The following is a 10,757-nucleotide window of genomic DNA, read 5'->3' on the forward strand; positions in this document are numbered from 1 at the left end:
CACGAACTGATAAAAAATTGCTAGATTTCTTTAATAATTGAAAACGTGGACGGTAGATTTAGCTTTCTATAATTAGCGGTGAGAATCTACCTTGAAGACTAGTGTGTTCTTTATTATAACAAATTCCATTCCTGCACATGCACTGTGTTTGTTTTTAAAAGAGGATACGCTTAAAAAATTTGAATCACGGCACTAATTAATGAATGTCATCTTATGTGTTAAGAAATTGTTAACATTTTTATCTATACGCTTGTATTAGTGAACTAACGTGTCGTAATTATCACAATGACTGTCACAATTGACTCTATGTTATGTTTTTCTTAAAATTTGATCGACGAAGATGAACCCTATAATGCGAGAGTTTAAAATTTTAGATTAACTATGCATTTGGATTCTTTTAATGTTCAATTGACGAAGATAACTCCAACAGCGTGTAGATAAAAAAAATTATAGTTTGATTCATAAAAAATGAATTGCATATCACAATTGCCACTATAGTCTCCTTTTTTTTTTTCTTTCTGCTTTGGTTTGATTTAGACATTATCGTATTGATATATAATTTATATTATCGTTTCTATTCTAGAAGTTTATGGAAAATATAGGAGGTTAAAAATAATAGTTAAATCATAAAATTAGCTCACTTATCATTTCCTCTTGTTTCATTAGCCAAAGATGAGAATTTCAAACATTAATGACCCTAAGTTATTTCCCTTACTACACAAAGTGATCAACGAGTGAATTGACCAAGTAATGAGAAATCAACAAGTGTTTGACGTTCAATCCATTGAGTAATCGAGAAGTAATTAGCATGTTGACCGCAATCACCCAAGGGTATTTGTTTTGCATTGTATAATAAGAAAAACAGGTAAAGATATATGTTACTTTTCCCTAATCTTGGCTTTTTTTTTGCAAAATTTCATATTCATTAGCTTATTAGGGTTTGATAGATAGAAGCCACATCTTAAATTCTCATCGCCAATGAATGCCGATTCTATAAATGGATTGATATTTGACTTGTACAATTCAAAACCTATGTGCATACAATTTTGCCTGAAGTTGACATCACTTGTTTTAAATATGGGTAGAACAGACCTGTGTACGTGAAAGAAAGTAACATGATTTGTCACTTTATGTGGGAATGGGATGAAGAAAAATACAAAAAGAATACATTGAAACTTCCTTTGTTTCCAACCAACCAATTAAAGTGGCTGCTATCCATTCATAAACAGAAAACGTAAAAACAAGATGGTTAAAATATCAATTTAATTCGTAAGTGGTTAAAATCTGTTAAACTACTCGTAAGTGGTTTCCATCGTGCAACTATTTTCGAAAGGGACAATTTTCATACAAGGGTGTTAATATTATTTATCCTCGATTTGCTCTTATTATAAAAAAAAATAAAAAATAAATTGTTCTTATATTTTAATCTCTTTCAATTAGATTCACCTCTCATATCCCTCGTTCTGTTTTTTAATTGATTCAAAATTTGAATAAATATTAATTGTTTATCAAATCCCGATTGAAATGAACAAATGAAAATATTAGATTATCACACACAAAGTAAAATCAATACCATCAATAATAATAAATCCATCACTTGTTTGTAAAATTTAATATTAAAGCTCATCATATGCTAGAGGGGTGATGGATTGATGGTGGTGGTGGTGGTGGTGAACTTATTATTGATGAGTATAAGTGGTGTGAGTAATGGTTCTACTAGAAAAAGAGGGGATGGGGGGAGAGAGATTAAAATAAAATAAAAATAATTTTTATTTTTAATTTAGATAATTTTAGAAAATAATAAGACAAATAAAAAAATAGGGATTGATGAGGTAATTTGAGGAGGCCAAATATATACACACGCATACGTACAAGTATATTTATAAGGTCAATATAAATAAATTATAATTAAAATGTAAAGTTTTAACATACAAAACGAAAGCCAAAAATATGATGATAAGCTTCATAGAATTAAGGTTGTTTTAATAACAGTAAAGTAATAAAATTTCATAACGTGGGGAGCTTCAGTATTTTATTCACCAACCATTGCAAAATCATGATTTTTTTTCCCTTTTTAATAGTCGTATTATTATAAAATTTAAACTAAATTCTAAGAAAATTACATAAATACAGCTCAATTTTTATTGTAATAATTAATGAGTGTAACGGCGTTAGGCTTGTGTGTTAAAGTGACAAATAATTCTGACCTAACCGCATTTAAGTAAACCATGAATGACTTGGGTGCGCTTACCAAACGACCAAAGCGAATGCACTTCACGTGCGCGAAAAGCGCGTCTTGATGATAATTACCAACATACCCACTTTCACAGATAAACCCAACAAAAGATCATGATTAGCGCGTACAACAAAGTCGTAAATTTTAGCTGACCGATAGATCTGGAGAGAGAGAAAAAGACTTCAAGAAGAAGATTAAAGATTAAAAAAACATCTAAAGTAGAAACTTATACGTGGGTTTGGTTCTGATTCTGAACAAAGCAGACAGTTTCTGTTTTAAATAAGCGGCTTAGTCACTGGTGCTTTCCTTCAGGTATCCTTAAGTTGCTCGATCTTTCAACTTTTGAGCTAATCTCTCGGTTGCTGATCGTTATTTTATATGTGGGTTTCGTTCTGATTTTGATCTGGACTTTGTATTTGGAGTTTTTAATGAGAATTTAAAGTGTTTTGGACCCTTAATTAGTTTTTTTTTTTCTTTTAGGAGTTGATATTGAGCTTTTGAGTCATGTAAAATTTTGCAGTCTCTTACCTATTGATATTTAATTCTTGTGGCTTTTAGAAAGTTTTTTTTTTTGACCGAGTTTAATTTAACTTATCTTAAAGATTTGCATGAGTGTGAAGTACATAACTCGAAGTTAATCGATTGATATGATGGCGTTGTTTTGAATTAATTGATCATGCAGCTTCATCCTGATTTTGACTAAGGTCTTGTGATTTTTTTTTTTTAATTTCTTTGAAAGATGACTGTGTGAGATTTATCTACTTTTTGCATGAGTTGCTTGATGCTATCGTTTTTGTTGGCGAAATTTGTTAACTAAGTGGTGCGGATTATTTCTCTTCAGGTTCTTGATTGAGGACTGAAATCTTCCTTGCCAAAAGAAGTTCTCCTTCGTTTTTATTCTGTTCTGAGCAAGGGAACTTCTAAGTTGGATATGGGAGAATGCCAGTGGTGAGATGATGTTGGTGTGATTTTCATGGCATCTTGCGTGGGTTTGTTTGACCCGGGTAAATTTCATCAAAAATGGAAAGAAACCTGGGAAAGGGTATGATGGATCAGCAGAAAAACTATGAACAGGTCCGGTACAGTAATGTGGAAACTAGGAATGAGGGACCTGGTTCGGCAAATCAAAGGTTTTTCCATGATCCCTCAAGTAATATCAACACCAATATCCGACCTCCAGATTACTCTATGTCTGGAGGAGTGAGACCTGTGCTGAATTACTCCATTCAGACCGGCGAGGAGTTTGCTCTCGAATTTATGCGGGAAAGAGTGATTCCCAGACAGCACTTTGTTCCAAATGCTTATGGTGATCCTAACAATTCACCTGTATATATGGATCTGAAGGGTGTGCTGGGAATTTCTCACACTGGTTCAGAGAGTGGGTCTGATATTACCATGCTTAATGCGGCAGAGACTGGCCGGGCACAGGAGCTTGAGAGAAAGGGCCCTTCTGGACATGAAGACAGAAGTTATTATGACTCCATGCGATCAGTACCACGAACATCATCAAGAAATGACATGGGTCGAGGGACTCAAGGTTATGCCTCTTCAGGAGCTTCTGATTCATCAAGGAAGGTGAAGTTCCTTTGCAGCTTTGGTGGCAAAATTTTGCCCCGTCCCAGTGATGGGAAGCTTAGGTATGTGGGAGGTGAAACACGTATTATCCGGATAAGCAGGGATATTTCTTGGCAGGAGCTTACACAGAAAGCTTTGGCGATTTACAATCAAACACATACGATAAAGTATCAGCTTCCTGGAGAGGATCTCGATGCATTGGTTTCCGTATCCTGTGATGAGGATCTGCAGAACATGATGGAGGAATGTAATGTATTAGAAGACAGGGGAACACAGAAACCTCGGATGTTCCTGTTTTCTAGTGCTGATCTAGAGGATACTCAATTGAGCCTGGAAAGCATGGAAGGTGATTCTGAAATTCAATATGTAGTTGCTGTGAATTGTATGGACCTTGGATCAAGAAAAAACTCTATTGCGTTGGCAAGTGCTTCGGAAAACAACTTGGATGAGTTACTTGGTCTACGTGTTGAAAGGGAGGCTGGTCATATTGCAGCTGAATTAGCTGGTTCTGGTGCTACAAACTTGGCATATAATGCATCATCGTCGACTATCCAATCTTCTCAGCCAGTACTGGTAAGTTCTGGTAGTGGTTATGAATCTAATTTGCAGCCTTATCAGGGACAGAGAATGCAACATATATCATCCACTTTGTACCCTGCTGATGGCTTACCCCCATTAGATGTGAAGAGCACCACTCCCTTGTCTACTCCATTGCAACATGATTATGGTTCTCATCCATCTAACTTTGCAACATGTGGAGAAAATGTAATTCCCATTCCCATTCCCATCCATGGGCAGCTGAATCAACAGGGAGGTTTGGCTGAGGAGAAGATGTACAGCGGCTTTCATGCTGATGATTCCGAAGCATGTGCTCAGGAGGTTAAACAGAAAATTGACAGTTTAGCTGATAAAATAAAAGAATCTGAGAAAATACGGTCTCTGGATAAAGAAGCATCGACGAAGGAACAGAAAATTAAAAGAGATCACTCTTTGCCAAAGATTAATGAGATTGACAATATTCGAAGGTCAGAAAATGACCATGTCGTTTCCTCACATTCATATGTTAGTTCAGTTTCAAATTACATTCCCAGGGAAGAAGTATCAGTGGTTAGTTCATCACCAGGCATAGTTCCGTCTTTGTTGCCCTCAAAAAGTAATAAAATGGCTCAGGAACCTATACAAAATTCAATGCCTCTTGAGGCTGTAAATGAAGGGCGAAAAAACAATGATGATGATGTCCGTTTCCAAGCATCTGGTGGAGCTTTTACATCAGGACACGGTGACTCTGAAGCTGAGCCTACAAACTTTAGCTATAATGGACCATCTGCAATTCCTCAAAGGTATCACTCTGAGCAAATTCCCAGGGAGCAGACAGAAAAGAACCGTTTGTCAAAATCTGATGATTCCTTTGGCTCTCAGTTTCTGATTTCTCAAGCACTTTCTGATGGTTCTAAACCAATCAGAGAATCAGTTGATAAATTGCACTCTGGAAATATGGCTTCTGAGACTGAGCAATCCGTAGCACCTGCAAAACAGCAATATACAAATCCGCAGAAGGTTGAAGATGGACATGCTCAATTGAGGAAGCATAAAGAGTTTGCTGATAAAATCAACAAAATAAATTCCAATGGTTCTGAGGATGGGCTTCAGTCAAGTTTAGGGAAATCTGAATTAACACAGGTGGTTCCAAAATCTGCTGATGATTGCGAAGTGACCAAGATCAGAGAGACCGTTAAAGATCTCTCTATCAATGATGAAGAAGCAGCTGGTTTGTATCATCCTACAGCAAATCATGGAACTTCCGGCAAGAACCCGGAAGATTCCTCCCTGAAGCAATCAGAATACGAATGGAATGAAATTGCTGCCATCAAGAACAATGGGAATGACAACAAGGGGCAGGCACAATCTTTGGCACAGAAAGAGAACTCAGTTAGAGCTGTTTCTCCAGGGGATTCCAGTATTGCTGTTGTCAGTCCTGAAGGGGACATACTTATTGATATCAATGACAGATTTCCTCGTGATTTTCTGTCTGATATATTTACAAAAGCAAGGATTTCTGAAAACATTGCTGGTGTAAGTCCAATGCATGGAGATGGGGCAGTTTTGAGTTGGAATGTGGAGAATCATGATCCTCGGCGGTGGTCTTACTTCCGGAATCTGGCTCAAGATGAGTTTTCTAGAAAAGATGTGTCACTTATGGACCAGGATCATTTGGGTTTCTCATCTCCTCTAACAAATATTGAGGAGGGGGCTACTGTAGATTATAGCTATCCACCACTAAAGCCTGATGGATCTGTGATGCCTCAGAGTGGGTCACGTATTAATTTTGATGAGGGCAGTCAGAGAGAGTCATCTAGCATTGTTGGACCCAGCACCATGGAAACACATCCAGATTATAGCCGTTCTGAGCTCAAGGGTAATGAGAGCTTGCAGTCAGAGGTTGTGAACCATAGAATACAGGAATCAGATTATGAGGTACTTCTAGCTGTTGCTTATGCTTCAGTAACCCTTTTGCTGGTCTGCGGTTAACTTACTCTAATTTTTTTCTCTCTTTAGGAAGGGAGATTGGATCTTCCAACTGCTGGTATACCTCTCGTTGATCTTGCACTGGGAAATTTTGATATCAGTACGCTGCAGGTATGCTGGTGCTTATTGTCCCTTGCTTTTTCTTTGCATATTTTTACTGTTGTAATGAATGATTCTATTGCTTAGAGTTTAAAGTGCATGTGCATTTCATAAAATGGACTTCAAAATTTGTTGCTAGTGCAGATTATATTGTTTGAGTAACCTGTCCTTGTATGGTAGAGGCGGTTTCACGATTCAAACCGTGAAAGGTCTGGTGGCAGTCAAGGATTAGGCTCCTCAGATAGATTATTGCCCTAGTGAACAGGAGTGAATTTCCATTTTCACCCAACAGAAGATACAATTGAGCTTTTAATGGTGACTCCATAGCACCATTGACCCTATGAGTCTACTGTGGATCTCCCCCCCGGGGGGGGGGGGGGGGGGGGGGAGTGTGGTCGTTCTTGGTGATGTTTTACTTAAGAATGCTGATCTTTGAAGGCCAGTTTAGCATTCTAATCAACATGATATGAAAATTTTCCTTCCAATGACAATTTGTAAAGTCCAGTAAACAGTGTTTCAGATGCTTATGGTATAGACTGCATCCCTGTTCCTGCGATTGTGTGTTCAGAAACACCCCCAGCCCCAACCTCCTGGTCAAAATGAATACTCTCGCTTAATCTTAAACTATGATCAACTGAAGCAGTCTGGCTGAAGTATTGCTGATGATGAATAGTACTGATGATGCTCAGATCATGCAGTTTTATGGACTGTTTTTGTGCATCTATGAAATTTGTATGGAGATTTTTGATGGCCAAAGGAGTTTTTCTGTCAACTTTTTAATTCTGTTTTTTTATCTGGTGACAGATTATAAAAAATGAAGATTTGGAAGAGCTGAAAGAACTGGGTTCTGGCACATTTGGGACTGTTTACCATGGAAAATGGAGGGGAACAGATGTTGCTATAAAGCGAATAAAAAAGAGTTGTTTCACTGGTCGTTCATCAGAGCAAGAAAGATTGGTAAGCTTTCTTCCATCTAGATGATTATATTTTACCATTTAAGATTTGCTTCTTCTTCAAGATTTAACCTGTGCCGTTAATAAGCAATATTCTGAAAGGTTTGAGCACCTTTTGGTTAACCCAGTAGTTTATTTTGCTGTTCTTCCAGCTGCTATTTGCTTCAATCCAAAAAATGAGAAGTTACCTTTTAGTACTTTCTAGTGGAGAGCATTTCTCATCAGTAGGCATTTGAGATAAAAATGCACTTACTTTTGCTGTTTAAATATTTTATGCCAGATTGGTATTTGTTATTTGTTATGTTTCTCTTAGTGGATAGCAATTATCAGTGTTCATGTTTGTATTTATATTATTCAGCTTTCAATTTTTTGTTTTCCCGTCTAGACTCTGGAGTTCTGGCGTGAAGCTGAAATTCTTTCTAAGCTCCACCATCCGAATGTGGTGGCCTTTTATGGTGTAGTACAAGATGGACCGGGAGGAACGCTGGCTACCGTCACAGAATTCATGGTGAATGGCTCTCTTAGACATGTTTTACTTAGCAAAGAGAGGTAATATTTTTATGTATAATCACCTGTTGACCTTGTTTTTAAAGGAGCTGTTTCTAGATGCACAAAAGCCAAGTTGCATTAAATGTTTTGCTTATTGATCTTGGCTCCAACCCAAAAACAAAAATAAATTAAAAAAAAAAAAGTCCTCGTGCTCAGATGCTCAATCAAGCTTCAACACTTGGTCTCTGAACTTGAGCTTGTATGTGAACTCAAAGTCAAGCCTAAACAAATAGATTAATGAATGTTACGTAAAATGTATTTTTTTTCCTCTTTTTGTTTTTTGGGGATAAGGAGTATGGATTTTTAATGTACAGTGCAATGTATAATAGATATTTAGAAATATAAAAGCATGTTATGTCAATCCATATTTTTTAATAAAGCTAGGTAAATAAATGAGCCTCAAATCTAGCTCGTATTCTATTCAGTAATGAACGAATGAATATATTTAATCTTGTGTAATTAGATAAAGATGAGTTCATTTGCATCTGTAACAAGAGCTCTGCTATTTGATGTCCTTCCTCTGTTTCTCATTTTTTTTTAAAGTCAATGTCCAGGCATCTTGATCGTCGTAAGAGGCTTATTATTGCAATGGATGCGGCCTTTGGAATGGAATATTTGCATTCAAAGAATATTGTGCATTTTGATTTGAAGTGTGACAATTTGCTTGTCAACTTGAAGGATCCTATACGACCCATTTGCAAGGTAATATTTTTGCTATTCCATGAATAATAAGCTACTTATTATGCATGTTGCTTATGTAAGGCATAATATCTTGGTTCATGGAGAGCAGCTGTTTTGTTCCAGGTATGAAGTAACCTGTTTTAATATTCTATGCTATTCATTGTATAGGTAGGTGATTTTGGTTTGTCAAAAATTAAAAGAAATACCTTGGTCACTGGTGGTGTGAGGGGAACACTTCCATGGATGGCTCCAGAGCTTTTGAATGGTAGCAGCAGTAAGGTGTCAGAAAAGGTATGCTTTTGACATTTGATTTTGACTTGCATAGGAAAAACAAAAGTTGGACCTTGGCTTAAAGTGTGAAGATTGTGGTGTCATTTGGGCAGGCCTTAGTCCGAATATTGATAAGCCATATTAAATAAACAATGAGAAAATGGAAAGGAAAGAAGAGATAGAAACCATCCAATTAGAGAGAGGGCTGATATCTTTGAGCCACAATGCCTTCTGTAAAAGCAGGGGGCTATCTCTCCTCTATCTACTACATTGTATATTGGTGTCAGATGATGCTTTTATTCCAATACAGTGAGATTGGTTCTGAACAATAGAATATCCATATATCTGACTTCCCTTTTATGGTTTTTAACATCATTTTCTCTCAAATTTGCATAGTTCTACTTACCCGCTTTCTGGGTATTGGCAGGTTGATGTGTTCTCTTTTGGTATTGTCCTATGGGAGATTCTCACTGGTGAGGAGCCTTATGCCAATATGCATTATGGAGCAATCATAGGTGCCGCTCTTTCTCCCTCCCTCCCTCTCTCTCCTCGTACCCCAAAAGGCCCCATGAAAACTCAGTGAATTTGCTTGTCTGTAATTGCTTTTAGGATGTTAATTGCATGTTTGCTTTGAAGTTATCATGCAAGTTATTCTCTGCTTGTATTGGTGTCATAGGGCTGTGCTGCTCTTCCTTCTTATGGGAACTTATACTTTATTTCACTTGGAAAAATATCGAAAATGCATTTGATGGTATCCTGGAAGTGATTGTAGGATCCTTGGTTGGAGTAGATGGTTTTCAAGTTTTCTGCTCTAAGTTGTTGGAGTCAGACTTTGTGAGATTGGGACTTTTTGTGGAAGTGTGCGTGATTGAAAATATAATTTTGAAGATAAAGTAGCAAGTTTAACTGGATATTGATCGAAAGAAACACTTGTTTGAAAATAAATTTTGCTCTTATGTATTCCACCACCCACCAATTTCAGGATTTTTGCCTTTGCTTATGAAAACTGGGAGAATCTAGTACTTTCAAGCAGAACCAATTAAAATATTCAATAGTTTTGTTTTGGTTAAATAGCTATATATTTAGTATTTCCTGGATTACAATCATATTGTTGTGTACAGGAGGTATTGTCAACAACACATTGAGGCCACCTGTGCCGGGCTTCTGTGACTCAGAATGGAGATTGCTAATGGAACAGTGTTGGGCCCCTGATCCAGTGGTCCGCCCATCATTTACAGAGATTGCCAGACGCTTGCGTGTGATGTCTGCAGCATGCCAAACTAAATCACACGGTCATCAGGTGCAAAACCAGGTGCCCAAGTGATGGCCAACTCCATGACTCCCTAATGATGCTTCTTTTGACCTTTATGAGATGCGATGATTAGAGTTGTTTGCTTCTATATATTTCATGAAAGTGTGTATGTTATAGAGAGTGGTGAGAAGTTGCCCACCGTTGAGAGGGTAATATATGATTGTGTTTTGTGCAAATACTGAAAGTAATTGGTTCATGTGTAAAGCTATTATTTGTGTCAATAGTAAATACAAGCATTGCTCGAGTTTTGTGTTCATGGCTAATGAATTGAAAAGGTGATGAAGAAGACCATGGCAGAAATGGACTCTTCAGGTATTGAAAAAGTACAAAAACAAGCGATGAGATGAAAGGTTGTCTTTAATAACTGAAACTCATCATTGTGTTTAATAACTGAAAATCTTAAAAAGAGGGAAAATGAGATCAAATGTCTTCTTGGAGATGTTTCCCTTATAATCCATTAGTGGTGGTTTTCAAATTAAATTTGACATTTTAGCTTAAATTTCTGTTGGAGCTTTAATTATGTGCCAAAATAGATCTAAAAATAAACAGTTTAAGA

The 10,757-nt window shown here is 36.9% G+C and overlaps 1 protein-coding gene across 2 annotated transcripts; it reads left to right on the top strand.

The window, feature by feature from the left end:
* The first annotated feature begins 2,373 nt into the window (after nucleotides 1-2,373).
* Nucleotides 2,374-10,445, top strand: LOC102618380 (uncharacterized). 2 transcript variants are annotated; one of them, XM_006468454.4, is made up of 9 exons: nucleotides 2,374-2,616; nucleotides 3,078-6,286; nucleotides 6,368-6,448; nucleotides 7,241-7,393; nucleotides 7,775-7,938; nucleotides 8,493-8,640; nucleotides 8,788-8,910; nucleotides 9,317-9,404; nucleotides 10,011-10,445. In XM_006468454.4, exons 2-9 carry the CDS (start codon nucleotides 3,257-3,259, stop codon nucleotides 10,211-10,213), a joined length of 3,990 nt encoding a protein of 1,329 aa, XP_006468517.2. In that variant the 5' UTR covers nucleotides 2,374-2,616; nucleotides 3,078-3,256; the 3' UTR covers nucleotides 10,214-10,445. The 2 variants fall into 2 exon arrangements, with proteins under 2 accessions (XP_006468517.2, XP_006468516.2); XM_006468453.4 differs by having other exon boundaries at nucleotides 2,374-2,548.
* The last annotated feature ends 312 nt before the right edge of the window (nucleotides 10,446-10,757 follow it).

The sequence above is a fragment of the Citrus sinensis genome, chromosome 2, assembly GCF_022201045.2.
Source record: "Citrus sinensis cultivar Valencia sweet orange chromosome 2, DVS_A1.0, whole genome shotgun sequence".
NCBI classification, from domain to species: Eukaryota; Viridiplantae; Streptophyta; class Magnoliopsida; order Sapindales; family Rutaceae; genus Citrus; species Citrus sinensis.

Excerpts from the sequence above, each read along its gene's own strand:
- LOC102618380 (XM_006468454.4), top strand. The coding sequence starts at position 3,257 with ATGGAAAGAAACCTGGGAAAGGGTATGATGGATCAGCAGAAAAACTAT. Across the intron at positions 7,939-8,492 it reads GTTTTACTTAGCAAAGAGAG|GCATCTTGATCGTCGTAAGA; the intron begins GTAATATTTTTA and ends GTCAATGTCCAG. Across the intron at positions 9,405-10,010 it reads GCATTATGGAGCAATCATAG|GAGGTATTGTCAACAACACA; the intron begins GTGCCGCTCTTT and ends TGTTGTGTACAG.